Source organism: Quercus lobata, chromosome 9 (genome assembly GCF_001633185.2).
Source record: "Quercus lobata isolate SW786 chromosome 9, ValleyOak3.0 Primary Assembly, whole genome shotgun sequence".
Taxonomy (NCBI): Eukaryota; Viridiplantae; Streptophyta; class Magnoliopsida; order Fagales; family Fagaceae; genus Quercus; species Quercus lobata.
This window is the reverse complement of record NC_044912.1, coordinates 44,390,689-44,416,360: the sequence shown is the minus strand read 5'-3', so window position 1 is coordinate 44,416,360 and position 25,672 is coordinate 44,390,689. Positions and strand designations below refer to the sequence as shown.

General features: G+C 33.1%; 2 protein-coding genes across 5 annotated transcripts; both read right to left on the bottom strand.

Annotated features, from left to right (window-relative positions):
- Positions 1 to 257: 257 nt before the first annotated feature.
- Positions 258 to 7,340, bottom strand: LOC115962299. Of its 2 annotated transcripts, none has more exons than XM_031081203.1 (4): positions 6,947 to 7,338; positions 3,772 to 3,833; positions 3,533 to 3,637; positions 258 to 598 (listed from the first exon to the last, which is right to left on the bottom strand). In XM_031081203.1, the coding sequence occupies exons 1-4, from the start codon at positions 7,188 to 7,190 to the stop codon at positions 458 to 460; spliced, it is 552 nt and encodes a 183-aa protein (XP_030937063.1). In that variant the 5' UTR covers positions 7,191 to 7,338; the 3' UTR covers positions 258 to 457. The 2 variants fall into 2 exon arrangements, with proteins under 2 accessions (XP_030937063.1, XP_030937064.1); XM_031081204.1 differs by lacking the exon at positions 258 to 598 and adding an exon at positions 3,029 to 3,145 and having other exon boundaries at positions 6,947 to 7,340.
- Positions 7,341 to 18,144: 10,804 nt separating this feature from the next.
- LOC115960997 lies at positions 18,145 to 22,494 on the bottom strand. 3 transcript variants are annotated; one of them, XM_031080040.1, is made up of 7 exons: positions 22,065 to 22,494; positions 20,647 to 20,700; positions 20,067 to 20,141; positions 19,487 to 19,586; positions 19,096 to 19,254; positions 18,567 to 18,977; positions 18,145 to 18,266 (listed from the first exon to the last, which is right to left on the bottom strand). In XM_031080040.1, the coding sequence occupies exons 1-5, from the start codon at positions 22,254 to 22,256 to the stop codon at positions 19,229 to 19,231; spliced, it is 447 nt and encodes a 148-aa protein (XP_030935900.1). In that variant the 5' UTR covers positions 22,257 to 22,494; the 3' UTR covers positions 18,145 to 18,266; positions 18,567 to 18,977; positions 19,096 to 19,228. The 3 variants fall into 3 exon arrangements, 2 of the variants coding, with proteins under 2 accessions (XP_030935900.1, XP_030935901.1); XR_004085277.1 differs by lacking the exons at positions 18,145 to 18,266; positions 22,065 to 22,494 and adding an exon at positions 21,452 to 21,473 and having other exon boundaries at positions 18,464 to 18,977; XM_031080041.1 differs by lacking the exons at positions 18,145 to 18,266; positions 19,487 to 19,586 and having other exon boundaries at positions 18,464 to 18,977.
- Positions 22,495 to 25,672: the final 3,178 nt, after the last annotated feature.

Here is a 25,672-nt window from a genome sequence, read left to right as displayed (position 1 = left end):
GATCCTCATCTTAAAATAAATAGGTGATGAAAGGGGATGGGCTAGTTCTAATGGAAGGAATACCGAAATCTGAATAATACCAATTAACAAAAATATGCACAGACCATTTTGCGTATGCATAGCATTAGAACTCCCCCCCATACAGCAACTCTAATGAAAGATAAACAGAAAATGACATTGTATCTGTAGTAAGATTCATCCGAGATTATGTAAGCTCAATTTGACTCAACTTAAAAACATTGGACATATTATAAAGCTTTGCAGAACTCAAGATATGATTTTGGCAAAGTATAGAAGCATCTATAAAGTTGAGATATGATTCAAGCAATTTAAAAGAAAAGAAGGTATACTTGTATTCCTTTCTTGTTCCCTCATGTCTGCCACAACTTTACAGGAGAAAACAGTAGCATATGTAAATTGAATAATGGAGAACCAGCATACTTACTCTTTGCCTATTTTACTTGTACTTTTCCATTATTCTTTTCGCTTCTTCTAAAGAGTCCTCCGTAGAGGTGGTGCCTCCAGGCCCTCCACTCCCTTTTGGCCCATCATCTTTATTCATGGCTATGAATGCGAAATATATGAGTCCCATCGTGGCCTGCAATCAAGAAATCTATTACTTCTCGCCATTAAAATTTGATGCTGAAAAATCACTTTTTAAACATTGACTATTATATCATGTCATTACTTGAAACTTTGACAAATACCCCATCCCCTATGCCCTTCTTACCTTATCTTTTCCTTCAGCCCCTTCTAGAAACAGAATAAAATTAATTGAGAGATGATTTTTTAAATTTGGAAGTGTGAAAGTGAACTACTGATTTCAAAATAGTCCACTTTTGAAGAATTGTGCCTTAATTATTTCTATAACATAAAGAAAATAGATATAAAAAATTCTTTCTATAACCAATGCATCTCAGAAGTCAGAAGTGAATATTAAGGAGTCATCAGAAGTAAAATAAGTGAATATTTAGGAGAGTTTCTGGCAATTAGTTGTGTTATACATGTTTCTAAAAGAGTACTAAATATTTTTCCACAAGAATCATAATGGGAGTTGAATTTCCGATTTAAACAAATGAAAAGAGTATTATTACCAAATGAATGAATGACTGCACGTATGTGAGCGTACTAATAATAGCTCAAAGAGAAAATATGTATAAAAGATATTAGCAGGGTGTTGGACTGACTGAGAGAGGAACATATTGCTGGACGTATAAAGAGATTGATATATTGTTTCATCTCCATAACCCAGGTGTAGTGCCAAGATATTCTAATCCACACAACCTGATTATGATAGGAAACTGATTCAAGCAAGGTGTAAAAAGAAACCTAAATTCTTGAGAAGCATATTTAGTGAGACTCACAAAGAGATCAGTGATCTGAAGCAAAACTGAGAAAAGAGGGCCACTTTCTCACTTTTTAATCTAGGCCAAGACTCTAAATCAAGATTTGCAATCAGGCACATTTTCTTAGTTTATACCACCAGTGGCCATGCATTGCGTGGCAAATTGTGTTGCATGAGCTACAAGGTGGTGAGGTCATAGATTATAAGTTCATTTTTCTCATGCCACCAGTCACACACAGTTGACTGGATCTTGCCTATATTTGAAGGAGTAAACTATTTCGGTTGAAGTCGTAGTTGTTAATTTCATTCTCAAAAGACTAACAGGAACTTGCTGTGTTTATCTCAATTTATGCAGTTCAGGTGGTGAAGTCTCTTAAATTTGAAAGGAAGCTTAAGCTCTTTAGTATGTGTTATTCATTATGAAGTTTTTATGAAAGAAGTGTTGTATTTTACAGACATCACCATACTAAGTTGTATGAGTAATAATATTTTTAACCTCTTTCTTAGATAAAACTCAATACTTACTATTTTTTTTTACTTTCAATTTAACCAAACCCCATTTATCCAAATACACAAATTCTGAGATAGAAACATGTTTAATACTTAAGCATACTCAAGAAGATCATCTTGACCCAAGGTGAATAACTTCTTTTTTTTTTTTTTTTTGTTTAGTTTGATAATTCAATAGCTATAATAAAGGAAGGGGAGATTTGAATCCTGGACGTCTCGTTGGATACACCAAGAGGTGTTAGTTGAAGTAAAAGGCTCTTCGCAACAAGTGATGCAATCAAGAACAGCAATAACAACAAATAAACCCTTAGTCCCAAAATTTTGGGATCAATTATATATTCTCAAAATACAAATTGAGATCGGTCACATGAATTGCTAGTAGGGAATGCCCCAAGTTATGTCTATAAATGTCCCATTCATAATAATGCGTCTAAATTTTGACATTGGCTATCAATCTATTGCAACACTCCTTTTTCTGGGAGTGCAATGAGAATGATTTACTATAATTTTCCATTGAAGTCTATGTTTTTCAGAAGGAAACAAAGAGAACTTCTTGAGTGCTTCATTAAGCAAACCCTAGTGTTCTACAAAGAACCTAGAAACCAAAGACAATTTTCATTGATGTCAAAAGGTCCAGAAGTTAAAATGGCTTTAAAATCTTCTATCCATAACATAAAATGCTTAGCTTGTCATGGCTGAATGCCCTTGGATTATCCAACAATTGGTTCTGGCAGGTAGGGTTAGTTGCCTGTAGGTTTTCTAGCTAGAGGCAAGTCCAAAGGGTTTTTCTTTAGAAAAGTTCACTAAGTTATTAAAAAAAGAAAAAAAAGTAGACAAGACCCTGAAACCCTGGAAAGAATTAGTCACGACCCTTCATTTAGACTAATCTTAACCATGCATTATAAAAAGAAACCAAAAAAACTCAAATACCCTTAATTAGCATTAGATATACTAGGCCAATATGGTACTGCAAACAATACAGCTACAGTAGTGTAAACTGTAGTCCCCTCCTCCCCCACAATGTTGTCCTGCATCAGTAAAGACAGATCACCTTTAATTTTTTTTTTTTTTTTTGGTAAGATTAAGAAATTTTTCCTTAATTAAGAAAATATCAACAGACCTGAAGCACATATCTTCCTACTCTTAAGTCTTTTTCTTTTTTGGTGTCCCTGGGACTAAAGTGTAAGAAGCTTCTGAGTTCATGGACTTATCCCCATGCAAACCAAGATACATGTGCCTGAGACCCAAATCTTGGCAGCTTTGAGTTGAGTGGCAAAGGTAAACTTCTCACTGCAAACTCAAATGTTCATTCCTAAGAGATAAATTTTTTTTATCTAAAAAACGCATTTTATGCGAAAAGAACTTAATAATTAAAAGAGAGATAGTGTTCTGCTGCTTCCAAAGTAAAAAATCAGTAAAAAAAAGGGAAAAAACTTGTAAGTTACTGAAACAACACTATTGTATGAGTATTATGCACAATCAAGCTAAAATGGAATCAGCTTTCCCCAGAAAAGCCATCTGCTAGTTCTTTTTAGATTAAACCAACTGCATTAACTTTGAATTGCAATCATTTAAAAGATAAGAAGTACACTTCATATGCAGAATATGCAGCAGTAAAGATCAAATGGAATAAGCAATCATCAATCCTTACAGATGGAAAGGAAGTAGAAAAAATACCAGCGCAAAGAAAGCTGTAGACAGGAAAGACTTGAGTACAAAGAGTGAAACAGTCAGTGCAACTACTGTGACAGAAATCCTTGCTATTGGTCTGGGTACAGAATCCTAGAAAGATGTAGAAAAAAAAAATTTAGATCTTCCATTGAGAAAATAAAGGATGGTTTCAAACTTTCAATCATACATAAAACTGCTAATTAGTTTGTTAGTGTAGACTTGGAAGTGAAACAAAATCAACTTACGGGCACCAAATTGGTTCCTGCCTCAACTCCATCCTTTCCAACCTTCCACACTGTTTGAATAACTATTTGACGAAGATCAAAATGAAAGTTAGCACAATCAAAACATACCAGCAAAAGGAAGTAGGAACTCATGCAATGCAGAAAGCTACCTTAATTGTTGACTCTGATTTACAATGACCTACTACAAATTCAATGTTGGCACAAAAGCTTTTTAGATAATACAAATGCATCACATCAGACAGAGATATTCAGCAAAACCTACTTCAACAAACCCAGCCCATCAATATTAGCTAGGCCTCTTGGATAAAAGCATGTTCTGTCGAGATTTAAGATTAATTTTAAAAGTAAAACTGGCTCTTAGCTAAATTTTAAACCTTAAGTAAGTTATGCTCAATCCCCATGATATGTGAAAGGGGAGGGACCATCCATGGAACTTGACTGACATCATGATGCAGGAGCAATACTATTCTTTTAGTCTTTTCAAATATTTTAAATTATGAAATTATGCTGATATGTATGAACAGGACTAAACTTAATTAAGGGGTTTTTTGTTTTATTGATAAGTTACACATACACCTAGTGGGTTTTGAACCTAAAACCTTTATCCACTCTTATGGTGCAATTTGAGCTAGAGTTCATTGGCTAAACTTAAATAAGGGCCTTGATTAAAAGTTTATTGGGTTTTATAGCTCCCTTATAAGTAAAGGTTATAGCAGATTTATAAAAATGTCTCACCTCTCGTCATCAATAACAACTCCCTTTTGATTCTACATTCTTTTGAGAACTTTAACATTTGCTTGATTAAGCATCAATGAAGAGGTTTTTCCTTTGTTCTCCTCTAAGAAACTTCATATTTGAAATAAATTGGAGTATGTTATTTTTTTTATCATGCTCCCAACTGCGTCATAACAATTGATGGGGTGAAAAAATCTAGCTATTAGTAATAAAACTCAAACAACTATGACCCTCCATAATTCCATAGGTTCTGGAAAGCGAACAGGGACAGAGGGTAGAAATTGTTGTTATTAGGGTGAAATGCCACTCAAACCCAGAGATAGATGATTTTCCTTGAAATGTGTTCAGGCACATTAGTTGATTGGACATTAGGGGCAAAGCATTGTTTTTGTGCAGGCCCCGAGAGTGGTACTAAATCAAGGAAAACTCTGAATACTAAATATGATCTTAAAATAACAGGGATCAACTTATCACCCATAAAAATTGGCAAATTCTCTATCGCAAAATTCAGGCGGAACAAACCTTGATGAGAAGATTTTCTTTCCTATCAGCTATAATTATGTAGTATTGCCAACAACAAAATGTGGAAAAACAAAAAACTTCCTTAGTAAATCTGCTTGCCGTAAACATGAAAAACCCACCACTTGGAACACCCATTACTTGGTCTTAACTATTAAATCAACAAGGAATGGTTCATATACATGGCACTAGAGTCCTTTTATTGTAGCAACTAAAATTTTAAACACTAAATACAAAGCTCTTGGGCACTAGCTTATGTGATTCATATGCATATGTTGCAAAAGTTTAGAAGAAAATGACCAAAACATCTAGCTTATGTGATTCATATGCATATGTTGCAAAAGTTTACAAGAAAATGACCAAAACATCCAGGGGCAGAGGCACACATAAGCTTGGGGGGGCCAAAGCTTTTGAAACCCCTATATAATACTATATAAAAACAAGTTGGCCCTACATATGTATTAATTGGCCCCTCCAAAAAAATTCACATACCTAGTCTAATGTTAGTTTTAGTGGTTTCCCCTTTGAAATATGTTGTGGTTGTATGATCGATCAAAGGACTAAGGCAATTATCTCTCAAAACTAAATAGAATGACACACTAGCATGAGTGATAAAAAATATTTGATACCATAAATATGTCTCAATCTTATTGGTTGATGATTGGATGTATCTAGAGCATGGAACTATTAGGATTAAAGAAAATATATGGAAGTAATGAAAATAATTAGCTAAGTGGGGTTGTCTAGCAAAGCAAATTATGGCATATAAAATGACTAAAACAAAGTAAAAGTATTAGTTACCCTTCAGTCATTAGCCTTTGGTTCAACAAGTGACTAAAGCAATTGTCATATGTTTTATTTTTTTGTGGGTCCTATGCATCATACAATGTTAATTTCTTTACAGCATTCCTTTTGAAATATGACCTTTTTTACAATTACAATATTTTAATTTTTCAAGTGGACTTCACCCAACAAAACTTTACTCAAACCAAAAAAAAAAAAAAAAATACAAAGTTGTCAAGATGCTATTTTTTTTTTTATTTTAAGTAAACAAAAGTGCACTATGTCTGTGTGTATTCAAATGCGAAAGTCGCTAAAAGTTTATTGTTTTGCTTAAACTAGTGATTTTTTTGGTGGCATTCTTAGTCATTGAGCTTCATTTCTTTATTTCTTTTAACTCTATCTATCTCACACATACGTACACATAAATATATGAGTCATGACTAATGTGCAAACCTGTAATTCACCCCCCCAGTTAAAAATCCTGGCTATGCCCCTGAAAACATCCTTATGTAAGTGCTTAGTTGCATTAATAAGGGTGTAATTGAAAAGGGAAACTAGATGTATTAGTCAGTTTATATTGAAGCACTTTTTTAGGAGAGGGCTTGGATACAGATATTGGCAAGCAAGTTTTAAAGCATTTGCATGTAGAAGTGGCAAGACAATCGTGATTGTCAGTTTATCAGAGAGTACTCAAAAGTATATTGTTCCATGGAAATTTTATTCAAAAATATAATGCAGCTTATTCAACTATGCAGGGTCAACTTTTTCATATTTATATTGAAGACAATCAATTTGCTTATTTTTTTGACCAAATTAGGATGCAGCTAATAAGGCATTGTTCAACATCTTATTTCAGTGACTTCAACATCTTACGTAACCAAAAAAACCCATCAAACTTTCATGGGATTCTTTAGTTGCACAAGCTCTAGATTTTCTCCATAGGAATCCATTAAAAAGATTACCATAATCAAGCAGTAACTAAATTAGAGTGCTTGCTCACAATTACAAAATTATCCCTATTAACCAGTTTGAGACAAATGAAACCAATTCAGAAATAATCAAAAAGTCCGCAAACCCAGATAAGATCAATTCAGTAAATTCAAAAATCATCCCAAAAAAAAAAGTGAGTGAAGCTTACCTTTCAAAAAGTTGGACTGTGCAGCGAAGACAATGGATGCTGCTGAGCGAGATGATTGGATTGTACGATTCTTAATATGGATGGTTGAGCGCAAAGAAGGTCTGTCTAAATTCAAAAGGGATTTGGAGGAAAGAAATTGGGAGTGGGTGAGAGTTAAATTTTCATTTTTGTAACATTTTGGAGAGTTTAGTGCAATGGAGCACATGTTATGGACAATAACTGACGAAGCCATATTCATAGTCATAACATAAACTCTGCGGAATTCTCGTATGTCTTTTTTTCTGTTTTTGGGTATCAAAGTTCAGACAGCTATATAAATTTGGTATTCACTCTATTGAGTTTGAACCTTGTTATCTGGTTTTTAGAATCGTATGGAAGTATCAGGGGTCTAAAAGTCTGTCTTGGTTTTACTCTGAAGCCTCACAACCTCACAAGTCACAAGCTTAGAAGGGAAGGGCCCACAGGAAGCTGATCTTACTCGGCCCAAAGTTTGTAAAACAAACCAGCTTTCCCCAGAAGTGAGAGCTCTAAAATTTCATGTCTGCGGCCCACATTGGAGATGCAAAAGCTTGTGGACTCATTACAAATTTAGGGCCTGTTTGGTAGTTTGAAGAGTGTTTTGTGCGATTTAATGACTCAACTCTGAGCCCCACTTTTAAGTTAGCTGCTTTTTTTGTTTTTGTTTTTTTTTTGGGTAGAAACAGAGACTTAATTTATTTAATAAATATTGTTCATACAACAACAGCTAAAGTCGGCGTTGGGTACATTGTTTATTAGTCCCTAGGCCTAGCATGTCTCTTATATAACATGGGTACACAAAAGTAGGGTAGGCGTCATATATTATCAAAACTTCTTGTTGGTGGTTTCCTCATTTTGCAAGTTCATTGGCACACTCATTTGCTTCACGGTATATGTGGTGCACCTAAACCTCCCAATCCTGCACCATAAGGCTCCTGCAATCACATAATAAAAGAAACACATTAGGAGGGAAAATAACATTCTCATCAGTTAACCAGCCTAGGATTATCATAGAATCTACTTCAAGGTGGATAGATTTAAATCCCAAATCCCAAGCCAACTGAAGCCACTGTCAAACTGCACCCAGTTCTGTAGCATTATTGGACTTAATGCCCAGATTCAAAGAAAAACCCGAAATCCATTTTCCTGAACTGTCTCGTAAAAGGCCTCAGGCTCTTACCCTTTCTGAATTTCCTAAAAAGCTTTCATCCGTTTTAAGTTTAATAACAGGGTCAACCGGTGCAGGCTATATAACAAGGAGATATATTGTACCTAGGACAGTTTTTTCGGGCCTACCAAATAATAAAATTCAATTGTTGCCTAAACTGTTTTATAAACAAGTCTATTATGGGAGCTCGATTGATTGCGGAATATACGGTCATTGCGTGCTAGCCATAGATTCCTACACAAAGGAGGAAAATAGATCTTCTAGGAAAGGTTCAGGGTCAAGATAACAGCATTACCCGTTGAATTGGTTTTTAACCATGTTTATAATGGCAATTGGAAAAAATTAAGGGACAAGATACCCGGTGAATGATGTCAGGCCTCCTTAGCCCACAGGGAATCTCTCAATATGTGGAGCGTTGTTTCAAGAGAGTTGCATCGAGGGCATCGGTCACCTATATATGGTCGAGAAAAAGCAAGATATTGTCTAGTAGGAATCCTATTCCGCATGGCTTTCCAAATGAAAAATTGAATCCTTTTGGGGCATAAAAGCTTACAAATCCAACTCCACAGAGGTTTATCATTGGGAACTTTCTTGCTTTGGAAAATGTATTGCGAGGCTGACTTGACCATATAAATGCCATTTGGGTGGGGCCACACTAACGCATCAGGGATGCTTATGACCTAGGGCACAGGTATACCTTGGATAATTGCTCTAAATGTTTTGGGAGAATATTTAGAGGTTGTTTGGTTCAAGAAAAATTTGGGAGTATTATTGTGTTGTAACATTTTATAGATCAAAGAATGCTTAGTGCAAGACAAGAAATAATCAGATCCCCAATGGGAGAAACTATTATTTACACCGAGAGGATTGCTGATTTGGTCCTCCCTGATCAATAAGATGACATTTATGCAAATGTATGTGTGAGCTTTCTAATCAGCATAAGGAATAAAAAATAAAAATTACCAGATGATGTCATATTTGCATAAATAACAACATTTTATTGGTTGGAAGGTTAGGGAGAACCACGTAAGCAGTTCTCCTAATGGACCTAATAATTTCTTCCCTAATAAAAGCAACTCTAGTAAGTGGTAGTACCAATCCTCGACCCGTGGAGGAATTTTCTTAAGGGGCACAAAGAGAAATAGGCTAGATTATGGATAATATAACTAAGAGAATTTGGAGGGATTTTACAATGCGTAAACATTGATTCAAGAAGTATGTGAACATGGTTTTTGTTGTCGTCTAAATTCTTTTGTAGGGAGGAATGTGACATATTCACCTGTTTGTATTTAGCATTTTTGTACATGGAACTAATTTGTAATGTAGTTTGAACTCACATTTACAACCATGTGTTATATTGGTGATAAGCCTGATGTAATTATAATAATTGTTTATTCAATATTTACTATGACTATGGAAGATGTTTATTTAGCGTTAGTTTTACACATCTTCTAGAGTTATTAGTTTTACATATTAGTTTTAGCATCTCCATGGAATATGTACATTGACTTGATATAATCAACCGTGCATGTTTATAGAGATAAAGTTTTACACCTGATGTATCAACTGTTTGTTACTAGTTTTACATATCTCCATAAGCCTACATATATCAACATCAAAATATCAAAAATCATTCATATCCATCACCAAAATAACATCAAAATGTCATTTTAATTTAAACACGAACATCAAAATAATATTCATATCCATGTTCATACAAATACATATACTATTACCAATATAAATATATAAATTTATTCCATTAGAATACTACATAAACAAATTGGAAACTTGGCCAAAGTACGAAATCATCTTACTAAATTAGTGTTTAACACATTAAGACAATACAAAATTCTACAATCATCATGAAAGGCTCAATGTTTTCGGTCCAACTTTGTTAATGAGCCTACAAAGAAAAGGAACACAAGGAAGAAGGATGGCAACTCCTCACTTATATCCTCCAATCCCCCCAAGACTTACCCACATATGGAAACAAAAGCATAGACAGATATATGTATGGATTTTCAAGCATCAGATAAATGTCATTAGCGAAACAATAGATATAAAAATGACCACTTTTTCTCTAAAAGGTGGTTGTTGTGAGTGCACAATCACTTGTTGATAAGTAGAGCATATGATAAAATCTATAATTGATTAAATTAGCATGGCTCATAAAGATGATAGACACTAGTTCTAGATTATTTTTTTTATCCCAAACAAAATACTAATCCGATGGAGATGACGCTCTTTTTCATTTTCCAAGGCCTCAAAACAAAGTATTTTCAATACATCAACTAGGTGGCTACACAAGATTACCTAAATCTACACATGTATTGTTTAACAAAATCACAAGTGAAAAGAAAATCCCCAAATCACAAGTCAAAAGAAAACCCAATTTCAATTGCTTAACACAGCTTAGTAAACAAAATCTAAACCACACTTCAGAAAACCCCAACTTCGTACAGTGAGAGGGAAATAATAACTTTTTGGGTCAATGGTAAGGACTATTGGTGACCCACCCACATCCTAGAGACACATATTGAGAGAGAGAGAGAGAGAGAGAGAGAGAGAGAGAGAGGACTCCATTGATAAGACTATTATGAAGCAGGGTTGAATTATGGAGTGTGGGATCTTTCATATGGGTCCGAAAGTACACCATAAGCATCATTTGTTTGTAAAATACTTAGTATGTTGTGCAACACAACCAAAACAAAGAACCATATCAAGGAAGAAGCACTGATAAAGAAGCTAAAATACAGGACATTTAATATGCATTTTGACAGAAATATCGTGTTGATATTTCTTTTGAGATAAGTATGGAAATTTTTATCAAAGAAAATAGATAGAGCCCTAATCAAAGGAAGTACACAAGAAAAGCCCCTAACTACAAAGAGACAAGATGAACTCTAAGTTTAAAATCAATTTAAGTCTGTAGACTCTGTACAGCCAAACTTCCTTCTTCTTCTTCTTTTTTCCCTATGTCTGAAGTCAACCAAAGTGAAGCTCATACAGAGCTTAATCCCTTTCTTTCTTCCTTCCTTATTCTTGTTCTTTTATTTTTTTTCAATGCATTTTGATTCATGTGTTATGGTAATATGAGAAGTTAGAAGCGAATTGGTTTATATTGCCAAAAATGTCGGCTTTGGTTTCAAGCAAACTTTTTATTTGGTAACATATTCAAACTTGACATCTTAGTAGTTAGAATTGTCCCCCTACAATAATATAATAGTTAAATAATTGATGGGGGTATGTGGAATCCACTTTACAGAAATGGAATTATATGAATATGATTGAAATCTTGTTTGTAGTTATGAGATACAATGAACTCTAGTTGTTTGTAGAGTAGCCAAAGCTTTTTGCTATACTTTTTTTAATGTTTCCAAATTCATATGATCATATTATGTTTACTAAGATCCTAGTTGCTAATTAGTGGAGGTTGGTTTAGCACACGTCTAATACACCAAGACATGTTTCAATAAACTGGGAATTCTCTTTGCAAAATTTATTGACCAAAGAATGGCATATGCCTTCTCTAAGTGTATAATCTATCCTAAATATAACATCTAATACTTGAATATTGCATGATTTTTTAAGTATCAATATGTGAATTATTCACACATGCTGCAATAATTGTGTGTTTTTTTTGTGGAAGCAACTTGAGAAATTTTTTCCATGGGTCGTAATCAATGGTAGCTCCGAGAATTTTTCTTAGGGTGTTCCTTAAGAAGCATAAATTACACAATCTAATAAAAAGAGAAATTCATATATTGACAACAATAATAATAAAAAAAACACACAAATACATATAATTTACAATTGCCTTCTACAATTTTCATATTTTGAAATTGTTGCATGATAGTCTCATTATCAATGCTATAAGTTACATCTTTTTCAATGTACACAACTAAGCAATCATTCATTTACTAATCTTCCATTCGATTGTGCAGTTCATTCTTTATATATTTTATTGCTGAAAAACTTCTTTCAACTGTTGCAATAGCGACAAGAAGGGTCAAAACTAACTTCACAAGCAAATAGACTAATAGATAAGTCTCATACTTCCATGTCTTCACTAACTTTTTAGCAAGTTCACCAATTCCTTAAAACTTTAAAAACAAGTCATTGTTGCATATATCAAAAATGTAATTTTGAAGTTGAGAGCCAAGTGCCAAGATATCTGTCCTAGGAAAATCAGATGAATAAAACTTTGCTAGATGTATCAACTTTTCCTTATCAAAAGACAAAAAAGAATTACTTGGATTCAAGTAAGCCATACAAAGTAGTAAATCGATATTCGTCTCTGAAAAACGGTTGTTAAGCTCTTGAAGTTGCAAATCTATGACTGTGTAGAATAGCTCAACACGAAAAGGATGTAAATTTGTATTTTGTTGGATGTTGCGTCGTGGCCTCCCACTAACTACAAATATTTCATCCATGATCAAGATAGGAATATCATGTGTGGTACAAAATGAAGACACTTTAGTCAATAAAGATATTCATTCATCATTTTTTATCACTTGCAATAATTGTTTAGACACTTTAACAAGATCCATAGCATTTAGTATATCTTGATTTTTTTTTTTTTGCAATGCTATTGACAACTCATTTGTAATTCCTAAAATGTTTATCGTCAAGTGTAGAGCAAAAACAAATTCAAAAGATAGAATTGATCTCATAATATATCAAGTTTTAACTTTTTGGTCAAAGATGCCATCTTCTTCAATAATCTCAAGTACATCAATAACAGCAGAGAACATCAAAATCAAGTTGAGAATAGTCCCATAATATGATCCACAACATGTATCACCAAGACGTTTAAGATTTGTCTCTTGATTCAAACCTTGCCCAATTCTACGTACACCATTTTCTAATTCTTCTTTAATTTTGGCAAATTGTGCATCTCGAAGAGCATCTCGTCTCTTACAAGAGACTCCAACAACAGTTACTTAATTACTAACCACATAAAAAAATTCAGCAATGTTTATGTGATTTTTAGCAACAGCATCAAGAGTCAATTAAAGTTGATGAGCAAAACAATGGACATAAAATGCTGACTTATTCTCTTTCAAAATTAAAATTTTGAGACCATTGATATCATCTTGCATGTTACTAGCCTCGTCATATCCTTGCCCATGTAGTTTCGATGAACTCAAATTATGTTCACAAAGTAAACATTCAATAGCATATTTGAGTGACAAAGTGAGGGTACTTGCTACATGTACAATACCAAGGAGCCGCTCTATAATTCCTTTTTTGTTCACATAACGAAGAATAAGGGCCATTTACTCTTTCATTGAGATATCACGCAACTCATCAACTAATATTGAAAAGAACTCATTGTCAAGATCCTTGATGATGGCTTTGGATGTTTCACGTGTCATTGCATCCACATTGTCTTTTTGAATTTTATGGTGGGTAAGCTTGCAATTTTTCGGAGCTTTTTGCAACACTTCGTTGATAGATTCATTGTGATTCGCCAAAAATTGTAAAAGCTCAAGGAAGTTTCCTTTATCACTTGAACCTTGAGATTCATTGTGACCACCAAAAGCTAATCCCCAACATAAAAGGAATTTTATGCAATCAAATATTGCATTTAATTGAATCTGATATTCAATTTTATCTTGATTACACTTTAAATGTGTTGCTTTTCCTTCATTAGATCTTCACTCTTCTTGACAGCTTGGTTATGAGCACTATTAACTCCTCCAACTTGGGATAGTAACTTCTCTTTCTAATTCCAAAGTTTGAATTCCTTCATTATAAAAGTATCTCATCTTCTTTGCTTACCAACATTTTGCCCAAATAGGTAGCAATATAAACAAAATACTACATCCTTGTCTATACTATATTCCAACCGGTTTCTATTTACATACCATTCGGATCTAAATCGATGGGACTTTCCAGAAAAATTTGTTAAAGGGTAATCATGGACTTGGAGAACAAGTTGACAAGGGCTTTTTTGTAAATAAAATCTTCTTATTTCATCATGATTACTAGGATGATAAGATGATATCTTTTCTCGTAGCCCAGGATCTGAAGGAAGATTTTCAAAGTTAAAGTCAACATGAATTCGCTTAGAAGATGAAGATGAATCTTGCACAAGAAATGAATTTTGCACAAGAGATGAATCTTGGGTACGTGGTTTTCTTATCAAATATTTGTCAATAATTCTAGCAAAAAAATAAACAATAAACTATAAGTTCATTTGAAATATTAAAAAAATTATTAATTATTATTATTTAGTTGTTTCATTATTTTTCTTTATTGACTATTAGCAATCTAGCACACACCCCACTGTGCATAATCCATGGCTCAACTCACTGCCTAACATAATTTAATTTGTTTTTATTTTATAATGTATTGGTTAATAAAATTATTAATTATTGTTGTTTAGTTGTTTCATTATTTTTCTTTACTAACTACTAGCAGTCTAGCACACACCTTACCGTGCATTAGCACACACCTCATGTGCATTATCCACGGCTCAACCCACCGCCTAACATAATTTAATTTTTTGTCTTTTATAATGTATTGGTCAGTTACTTTTATGCCTTTATTGCCTCTGCCTATCCACTTTTATGCCTTTACTGCCTCTACTTGTCCACTTCCCCAATTCAAATATTCGACCCCACGGCCCTATGGCCCCCATCCATCCCCCACTCAACAAACAAGAGTCACAAGAACCAATCAACATTACTCAAAACATTAAAGATATAAAACATTCACAACACACAACACTCACAATACACAAAATGACAAACTCACAAACCGATAAAATCAAAATGTCAAATAAAGGCAATTAGACATAAGATAAAGCTATTCAATTCCAAAGAGAGAATCACATTTTTCAGTTCAAAGAGAAATAGAAAGAGAGCTCCGCTCTTACTCTCAGAGCACAGCAAAGATGTAAGATGAGATAGAGAAAAAGAGAGGAAAGTAAAGAACTAAAATACCTTGAGGGGCGGCGTCGCGGCAACACGCCGAGGACTCGAGGCCAAGCCAAGGCAATCTCTAATCTGATCTCGCCATCATTGATGTCAATGTGCTCTGGGACTAGGGGCGGTGTGGGGACTATTGCTGTTGCTCGAGGCCAACCACCAACGCAATCTCTTTCTCTTGTCTCTAATCCGATCTTGTCGTCACCGATGGCCAGATGTGTTATGTTGCTGTTGCTATTGCTATTGCTAAGTTTGAGGCGGAGGCACCAATGTGCTTGGTCGTTGATGAGGTTCTTTTTCCTTTAGGTTAGGATTTCAGTTTTGCTTTACCATTTGGGTGCATTAGGTTTGGGTTGGGTTTTTTTTTTTTTTTTTTTTTTTTTTTTTTTTTTTTGAGAATCTGTTTGGGTTGGGTATTTAGTTAATAAAAAATTAATTATTTTGATTTAAAAATCTGTTTGGGGTTAGTTTTGTTTAGGATTGATGTTGGGTTTTTTTCCCCTAGGGTGAGCTTGCTATGTTACAAAATTTTTTTTTTTTTCCAAATTTTAGTTCAAAATATTTTTTGGGCCTTTTTCTTTTTGCTTGAAAGTAGAGCAAATTATGGAGCAAAATTTAATTCTATAGGAATAAAAAAAAACTGAGGGTGTTCCTAAAATTTTTTTGAAGGGTAGACAAATAAAAAATTTTAAATTATTATATTTAGGTCAGGGTGGTCCTAGGACCACCCTAGCCTTAACATGACGCCGCCCCTAGTCATAATACAAATTATGCATGTAATATACTTCTAAATGACTCTGATTCCGATGATGATTTTGAGATAATTGCGCTTCTTGTATTGGAAGAAGAATGATTAAAAAGAGAGAGGGCATCAACATCACACCGTGGTTCTGTTCCAAGCCATAGGTTCATCCAACGTGATCATGAACAAGGCCACCAAAGACTTTTTCAAGACTATTTTGCAGAATTACCAGTATATTCTACTAACATATTTTGGAGGAGGTTTCGAATAAGTTGTTCTCTTTTTCTATGTATTAAATCTAATCTAGAATAGAAAGATGAATATTTTGTTCAAAAAAGAAATGCCGCTGGAGTGCTTGGTTTGTCTTCCCTTCAAAAGATGACTACCACACTAAGGATACTTGCGTATGGAATAGTGCCAGATTTTACAGATGAATATGTGAGAATTGGAGAAAGCATTGCAATAGAGTCTCAAAAAATTTGTTGAAGCCATAGTCAATATTTATTCTACAGAGTACTTGAGGTCACCAAATAACAATGACATTGCTAGGTTGCTAAGAGTTGGTGAAAGGCATGGATTTCTAGGGATGCTAGGGAGCATTGATTGCATGCACTAGAAATGGAAGAATTGCCCATCGGGGTGGAAAGGTTAGTATACTAGTCATAGTCGTGAGCCAACAATTATTTTGAAAGCAGTAGCATCATATGATCTTTGGATATGGCATGCATTTTTTGGGTTACCTGAGTCTCATAATGACATCAACGTGCTAGACCATTCTTTTATATTTACCAAGCTCGCTCAAGGTTGTGTACCTTCGGTGAATTACTCAATCAATGGTCATGATTATACAATGGGATATTATCTTGCTGATGATATATATCCTCCATGGTCCACTTTTGTAAAGACAAGCCCAGCTCCACAAGGTAGAAAGAGAAGTCTTTTTGCTACAACTCAGGAGTCAACAAGGAAAGATGTAGAGCGTGCATTTGGAGTTCTTCAAGCACGATTTGCAATTGTTGTGGGCTTGCACATCTTTGGAGAACAAAGGCTTTTGATTACATTATGAAGGCATGCATAATATTGCATAACATGATAATTGAAGATGAACGTGATACTAATGAAGCAGAAGACTTTGATTATGAACAAGTGCCTGAAAGCATTCCTATAATAGTGACCCACGAGCCTATAGAAGAATTTAGTCAATTTACGGTGTTCATTGCAACCCATGAAAAAATTAGAGATAGAGAAGCTCATTTTGAACTCCAATCGGATCTCGTTGAGCACTTGTGGCAACGATATAGTGAGTCGTAGGATCATCTAATTTCAAGTTTTATGCTCGCAATAATTTTTATGTCTTTAGTCTTTATTGTAATTTGAAATTTCTCTTCATTTATGTTAGTTTTCTACAGGTAAAATTCGATATAATTTGAAATTTATCATATCTATGTTAATCTTGAAATTTACCAAGTCTTTTTGAAAAATATGACTATTGAAAAATATTATCATTTGAAAAATATAACCCTTAAAAAAAAGGCTATTGAGAAAATATAATTGTTGGAAAATTCGAAAATGTTACTATTGGGAAATTTAAAAATATAGCTGTCAGGAATTTGAAAAATATAATTGTTGGGAATGAATAAAAAAAGATTAAAAAAGAACAAAGAAAGATTAAAGAAAGAATGAAGAAATAATATTTAAATGAGATGGAGAAATGATAGAGAGTTTGTTGGAAAGTGTATTTCAAAAAATAAGTAGGTAAAAAATAAATATCATTATTTACTTTCCAAACAGTACAAAAGTTAAAAAAGGCTACTCACTACAACAAATCTAACTTTTTTCAAGGGTCAAAACCCTTAAAAAAAGTATTAAAAAGCCTTGAAAAAAATTATTTCAAGAGTCCAACTGACCCTTGATGACCTTCGAAACATATACCGTCGAAAAAGAAATTTTGATGGCCTTCATGGCCCTCAAAACAAGTGCTCTAATCTTATTTTGAGGGTCAAGAGACCCTTAAATAACCTTTTACCAAGGTTTAAAAGATTTATATTTACCACCCTTGATAAATAAGGTTATTTAAGGGGTCCCTTGACCCTCAAAATAAGATTTTATTTTATTAAAAAAAAAAAACCACAACCATGCAAAAAAAAAACCATACAAAAAAAAAGCAAATATATATATATATATATATATTTATATATTGCTACAATTACACACAAAAATTCACAATTAAGAAGATATATTTATGATAACAGCACAGTTAACCAAGGAACAAAGCAGCAATAAAATATAGTCATTTAAGAAGATATAAGTTGACTCATACGGTGGAACTCAAGAACATAACTAAGTAGCCAACAAGAGAAATTACTCATACAGTGGACAAAGATTCATGTAGGACAACTTATAAGGATTAAAATGGCAGAGCTTACTTCCAATAGTGTACTTGCTTTGCAAATCCTGTGAAAAAAAAAAATGAAGACAGAGACACTATCAGATTATTTTGATCTTTTAACTTTTAATTCAATGAAATGATTTCTTTAAAAATTCACATTTAGCATGGCAGCACTCTCAGGATAAGCAACTCAACCATGGCAAGATTTAAATCAATGAGATAGCCTTTATTTAGCTTTCAAGAGAAGATGAAGTTCCCAAGCTTAACATCTCTGTGAACCACTCAATGCAATTACAAAATAAAGACCTTTACAGCTAGGCATTTTTTGAGACTTCTCTAAATGTACAATTGTAGGAGTATCTTACCTGCTTATGCAAACATGCAAGGGCCCTAAACAGACAATAACCATACCACTGGAGCTGATATACATCCATGTCTTTCTTCAAAACCTAGAAGAAAAACAATGCAATTGCATTAACACAGCTTCCAAATGAGGTTTGAATGAAATGGCTCAATAATTTCCAAATTTTGGACACTGCAATCGAATTTCAACTTTAAAATTTCTTGACAACAATTTATAAAATAGACTAGATCATTACCTACATCAACCAAATATTTATTTCAATAGAAGGTACCACTATTTAAAGGTGCAGTAATATATGTGGGACAGGGGATAAGTATCTTAATATATTAATATATTAACTTATTAAGAAAGAAAGGGATGGTACCTGGTAGCATCAATATTCATGTGATCAAATGATCCATTAAAATATAACCTGGGAAAGTGATAATTGTATTATAAAGTAAAATAGAAATATTCCAAAATCCAAAAACAGTGCAACTAAAAAGGCAAACAGATGGATGAACTGAGGAAGGAAAAATGAAGAAACATACTTGAGCCATTATTTCATATGTAAGAACAAACTTTATAGGGCCACTAGTTTAATCAAACTCGCTATTGGGGCTTAAACCCGGCGTAGGAACAACCACCCTAAAAAGCAGAATCTTGAGAGACAGAAGAATAAGTTCATGAACCGTTCATCAAGCGAGAGCCTGCATACAGGAAATGAAATATTGTCAATCACCGCGTAACATTTCTTAGGATTGACAGGCCACTGGACAGTTAGTTGGAAAGGGGAAGACTTAATCAGCATAAGAAATAAAATAGGACAGGCAAAAACAGTTAAATAAAAGGAAATGAGTGTTAAAAAAGCACAGCCCCAAACATTTACACCAGGAAAATGGCTAAAATAATAATAGGCAAATCATTTGAAGAATAGTTAACCTGTCAGGATCAATGGTAAGTACAACGACATTCGGTAGAATCCGAGTTGCAATCTCAGTGACGTCATAATAAGCATTGGTGGCTCATAGAGCCATGATCCCTGACACAATAAAATTTTGAATTGGTCCATAAACTAATTGGTACAACAACATTGGAGTTAATCAACATCCAACATTTAAAGAATTGAAGATGGAAGATAAAATGCATAATTTTTTTATTAACAAAACATAGAAATATTTTTAATGCCAAGAACTTCATGAATATTGAGGTGAAAGAGTTGCCACAGACAAATATCATAGAGTTCTGATACCTGCTCCTCAGGCAGGCGAGAAAGTATCACGCAATGCATGAACAGTAAATGCATTAATCAAAACTCTCTTCCTTGTTTGCATTGTAGATATGAACCCATCAGTTGAAACTCACAAAAGGAACATTTAGCAAAATATGCTTATGATGACCAATTAGGCCATAATGAAAAAAGGAAGAAAGCATGACATTTGAGAACAAGCATATCAAACAAGAATATCAAGTTACTCAGGATGCCAATGAATCAATAGAATCCGAAATTGCTGATACTAACCCCTTCATTTAGGTGACTTGCAATATTCCCAAGTAAAATGGTAGTATTTGTTCTGATTGCTGGCTCTTCATCAACCTGTAAGATTTACAAAACTAAGAAACCTATTGAACATAAAAGAAAAAGAAAAAAGAAGTCATCGACAACTAAGGGTCCGTTTGGATACAACTGAAAATTGAAAACTGAAAAACACTATAGCAAAATAATTTTTAAATGTGTGAATAGTATCGTGGGACCCATTTTTAATGAAAAAATTGTTGAAAAGTTAATTTGTGGGTCTGTGAACAATACACGATATGCACTGATTGGCTGGAAAAAGTTAGAAAAGTCAAACTTTGTGGCTACTGTTCATTGAATAGTGCATGAACAGTAACCGCAAGTCTAAAAAACGCGTGGATAAAAAAAAAAAGGAAAAACACAGACACGCTGGAAATCAGCGCAATCCAAACGTACTCTAAATCAATATAGGCATTTAATGATCAATAAAACCAACTTAAGTCATTAAACAAGAAGTCTAAAATATGAGTGAATAACCAGCTCTTTATAGGCTCCACTTCTCCAAACAAATGGTTGAAACTATTACCTGCAACTTTGAGAGATACTTTAATAATGACCCTGAAATAGTACGTTGAGAAAGCTGCAATGACAAGTGAAATAGGAACACCATTTAGAAAGGAGTTAAAAAAACACAAATAATTAGCTTGAATCAACAATTCGTTGAGAATGGGTAAGAAATACTGAACATCCTCTGCCATTTTGGCTTCCATCTAGGGTCATATTCTCCATCAAATCACAAAGTATCATGTCTTTTTAGTTCCTTGACCTTTCTTTCTCTGTATTCTTTCTCATCCTTGAAGTGAATTCAACTTAATTCAAACCACTCTAATTTAGGCATGAACCAAGCAAGTTAGAGGACATTCATCTTGTAAGACATGGTGCAAGACAGCTTGCAAAGGGTGGCCAAACTGTATGGTGCCCCACCAAGAAAAAGACAGAAGCCCAAGAGTCATTAAAATAGGTATGCCAATAAGCTATAATTCAAATGACACTACCTCTCACAAGAATGGAAGGAGAGTGAAGTTGTGGGTTCAAAACCTACAACATGTTTTGTACAGCAACAAAGCCTTAGTCCCAAAACTCAGTTTCGAATCTTCAACAAACTAATTAGACTAATGTAACAAATCAACACTTATTATTTCTGCACTTTTTAAATGCAATTCATTATTCCTTCTCAAAAAATTCAACACTAACTACCAGAATTACTACAGTATATACCTCATATATTAAAGGGCTCTCATCAAAATCAACATTGGTTTTTATCAATAAATCCATTACACAGAAAACAAAGGAAACAGGAGTCCTAAAACCAGAAAATATGATGCACAAACCTTAGGAGCCAGAGTAAGCATGTATTCAATGGAACAGAACAATAACAAATATAAGGGAAAAATAGATTGCCAATTCCAAGCTACATAACTTGAAAATGAATTTATAAACTTCATAAGCTCTAGTAAGTTTTATAAACAAAATGAGCGTAAAAAATCTCTGCAATGTAAAGAAGCTGAACAGAGCATTGAATTGCAATGACCCAAACCAAGTAAAAATTAAATTGATACTATTGATAAACCAATGCTCGTTTCCACAGGAAACCTAAAATTAACAAACACAGCAACACAAAAAAACCTCATAGATCCAACCCATACTTAAATTGATATTAGTGAAATACTACACCATTAACACTTACCAACTCCTTTTTAAGCATTTCTTCAATATAATATGTTCAAACCATAATTTAGATTCCAAAGGACTGGTATGTAATTCCATTTCCAAAGTATCCAAGCCCTGGCCCCAAATTATATTATTGGCGAGGAAGAGAAATATCAGTGGAGAGAATGAGAGAGAGAAAACAAGAGAGAATACCAAAAAATTCTTTGCAAAGTTCTACTAGGTAATTTCCAAATTCAATTTTTTTTCTCGAGAAACAAACAGAGAGAGAGAGACCTGTAATCGGACAAAAGGGCGGAGGAGAAAGCTCTGACTATCAACGGCAGGTCCTCGTCGGAGATAGGATCGTCGACCATTGCGCCTCAACCTATCGTCAGACGTGATAGAAATTAGGGTTTCCAAGTCGCCGATCAGCAATTGACACCGAAGATTCACCGATGAGCCACAGAACTCTCCGAGCTTCACCATTAACTCAATAAGAACAACAAGAAAAAAAAAATTTTGATTAATTATTCACAAAAAACCAAACGAATTCACAAAAATCGAATATGAAAATGGAAGAGCACACAAACCTGTGAAAGAAATAGAGCGATCGATGGTGAGGACCCATGTCAGGCCACCGGCGTAACGAAGAGTGCCATCAGTGTAGCGAGGGAGGATTTTCCCGCCATAACTGCAGAGCAATTTGATGGTCTTTGTGTTTTTGTTGTTGTTGGACTCCATGAAAGTTTTTGAAAGTGAGAGAGAGAGAGAGAGAGAGAGAGAGAATTTTCTAAGAGAGTGAGCAAAGACTTTATTTGAAAATTGGTTTTCTGAATTCTGAGTTTGAGGGAGACACAGAGACTTTATTTCGAGGGTTGAAACATTTGGATATCTTTTATTAAGGGTTGTGTTAGAATTTCGTTGAAAAATGTAAAAATTTGGAGGCAGCAATTACACGGGATTTTAGTTTTTTAGTTTATTTCAAGGGTTTTAATGACCATGGTAACAAGATTAGTCAGATTTTAATTAACGCGCCAGTTTGTTAGCGTTTGTTGCAACCATTTTCAGTGAACCCTTGAAAAAAGTGGGTTGAAACAAGTCATGTTTTTTGTAGTGACTAGAGATGCTCAAAGAACTATTTTAAACCTCATACACAAAATGAACACTAGTTTGGACTGAGCCTAGACCTTGGATATGTTTCTAAGAAGATATTAGGCATTCAAGATTGCCCAGTCATATGGTAGGCCTCTCACTTGTATTGTCCCAAGATCCTTTGGTCACGGGCTCCTCTGAATGAAATGACATATTTTCCAAGATCAGTAAGTCATGGGCTTTGAATAAAATGGAATGAAGTATATGAATCGGCCTCATAAGGACAGTTTTGGGGCAAATTGTGAAATAAAATGACATGAAATATGAGATATTGGGCTTTTATAATAATGATGGATTCTTTTGTGTCCCAATTTGTTAATGATATATGAAATAGCTGTAGAAGTCTAAAATAATTTATGGAGGCTATTTTGGCATTTAGTGAGTGAATAAATGAGATCAAATAAAATTGGGACATGCGACTTATGTAAAAAAAACGTACCTCAACATTATGTTAATCTAATTTTTAAATTTCTCTTTTATTTTCTTTTTTTTTTAAAGGAGGAAAATTTTTTATTGACAAAAAAACTGTAATTTATCTTGTAGATTTTTCTTATTATTCTTAATTACATTCTTGTCTTAAAATTAAATCACTGAGATTTTGACATCTAATTAATTCAATTAAGGATGAATTAGAATTAAATATTCATAATCACATGGTTTATACTATATTGTGCAAGAATGTGTACTAACCGTTGAATCTTGATGTGGAATAATGTTTTGATTGGATGGTCTGATCATTGCATTTGATATGTCATTTTGATTGTTTTGACCTCAATTATATTTTAGAGTGAGATTCTTGTTCATTTAACGATTCAAACAACGTTTTTACTCATAGAGTATTTCAAAATTTCAATTTTACCTTTGATGAATTCCTTGGTTACAAAATAGGGTGTTGTCTACAAAAGGATCCCCAATCTAGCTTTTAAAATGTTTGTGTTCTCCATCAAAGGATTTCTAAGGAATAGGCTATACACAAGAAGATTTCCTTCATAATTCAATATTTGCTTGTGAAAATTTCTCTACAAATCATTTGAAAATTTCTTCTGATGTTTTGAATTTCTTACTTGACACTAACACTAGTTTTGGGAAGTGCAGTTTTTGCCAACTAATGATTGGAATCAGGTAATTTCTAAGTTTGTGAGGTAAAGAGAACGATAGAGAGAGAAAGTTATGGTGTTATCAATTAATTGCTGTTGTGAGATGGAGAGAAGGATAAATAGAAAGAAAGTTATGGAGTTATCATTTACAAAACTAATTGACATAAGAAATTAACTAAAATAGTGAGGATGTATAAAATTGTGAGGACGTAAAAGCTAATATGGTAAAATACTATGCAAAATATTATGAAGTCAATCAAAACTCAAACTTCTTTAATTATACATATAGTTTTTTTAATTAAAACATCATATATTTTTTTAGATACAATTATAATATTGTATATCAAAGAACAATAACATCTGTATAATCTTTATGAAATGACATTATTAGATAACATCATCAGTTTCAATTGTTATAGATATCGTCTTGGAATAATTTTAGTATTATACTACATGCTTTGCCAAAACTATCCTAAATGGTGGACTATGAGTGGTAGAGAAAAAATGATAGGTCCATATGATAGTAACAGACAATTATGGCAAAGTGTATATGAAAGTGTTAAGTAGTATAATTATTCATCTTCTTTAGCTTTGATACATATACAATAACCTAATCATACATTTATTAGAAAAATATTGAGGCCGATTAAATGATGTTTATTTAGTCTTTTTTTTTCTTCATAGAATAAAGTTCAATTATTCTAATATACTCCAAAACAATGGTACACTGATAATAAATATATTATTATTTTTCAAAAAATACAAAACAATTTTGTAATTTTTTGAAATGGTAAATAGTAATTAATATAAAATTATTTCTAATTGGCCAAATGCTAAACATCACATGGATTCTAAGTAGCTCAATTAATTAAATTTCTTGTTGTTAAATAAGAAATTAAGGATTTTAACTCCATCTTCACCAAAAGACATTGATATTTTGGCATGATGATAAAAAATAATAATCTTAAAGTGGATGTCATAAATTGAAATTTTATCGTATCAATATCTATAAAAAGGACACTAACATTACATCATTTATTATACTTCATTTATGGGAGAAAAGAACGGATGCCCTAAAAGCATTGATTTAAGAAATATTTTTAAAAACTTTTTACGAGAAAAGAAAAAAATAACTAACTTTTTTTTAAAATTTTTATATATCCCATGAAAGTTATATTAAAAATTTCTTAAAATGACCTATTAACAAATTCTTTAAAGATACACATTAACTGGATCTTTTTTTTTTTTTTTTAATAACCTATTACCTTTGTAGTTAAGAAAAAAATTGTGAAGTTTATTATTTCTTCTAGACTTAAGCATTTAAATTATAATGAAATATTTAGTTTTATTTTAGGAAAATGTTTAGTGTGCATCCCTTAATGCATATAGTACATATACTCTTTAAAAAAAAAAAAAGGAACCGTGACTTCAAGTCATGGTTTTAAATTTTAGAACTGCAATTTCAAGTCATTGTATTACATTTTATTTATGTTACATTTTATTTTTTAGAAACTATATCTACTATGTATGCAAATGTGTGTAACGGAGGCTCCTCTTTATTTTAAGAGTAATTTTGAGATCATAAATTATTCTATAATAATGTTTTTATCAAATTTCTAACATAACAAACTATGAATAATTAATTTTCACTTA

What these genes read in the sequence shown, in the direction of transcription:
- LOC115962299 (XM_031081203.1), bottom strand. Translation starts at nt 7,190, where the DNA reads ATGACTATGAATATGGCTTCGTCAGTTATTGTCCATAACATGTGCTCC. An exon ending in CAGGAACCAATTTGGTGCCC is followed by an intron (nt 3,638 to 3,771) that starts GTAAGTTGATTT and finishes ACATCTTTCTAG; the next exon opens with GATTCTGTACCCAGACCAAT. An exon ending in CTACAGCTTTCTTTGCGCTG is followed by an intron (nt 599 to 3,532) that starts GTATTTTTTCTA and finishes TCTTGATTGCAG; the next exon opens with GCCACGATGGGACTCATATA.
- LOC115960997 (XM_031080040.1), bottom strand. Translation starts at nt 22,256, where the DNA reads ATGGTGAAGCTCGGAGAGTTCTGTGGCTCATCGGTGAATCTTCGGTGT. An exon ending in AGTATCTCTCAAAGTTGCAG is followed by an intron (nt 20,142 to 20,646) that starts GTAATAGTTTCA and finishes TAAATCTTACAG; the next exon opens with GTTGATGAAGAGCCAGCAAT. An exon ending in CTTACCATTGATCCTGACAG is followed by an intron (nt 19,255 to 19,486) that starts GTTAACTATTCT and finishes TCCTGTATGCAG; the next exon opens with GCTCTCGCTTGATGAACGGT.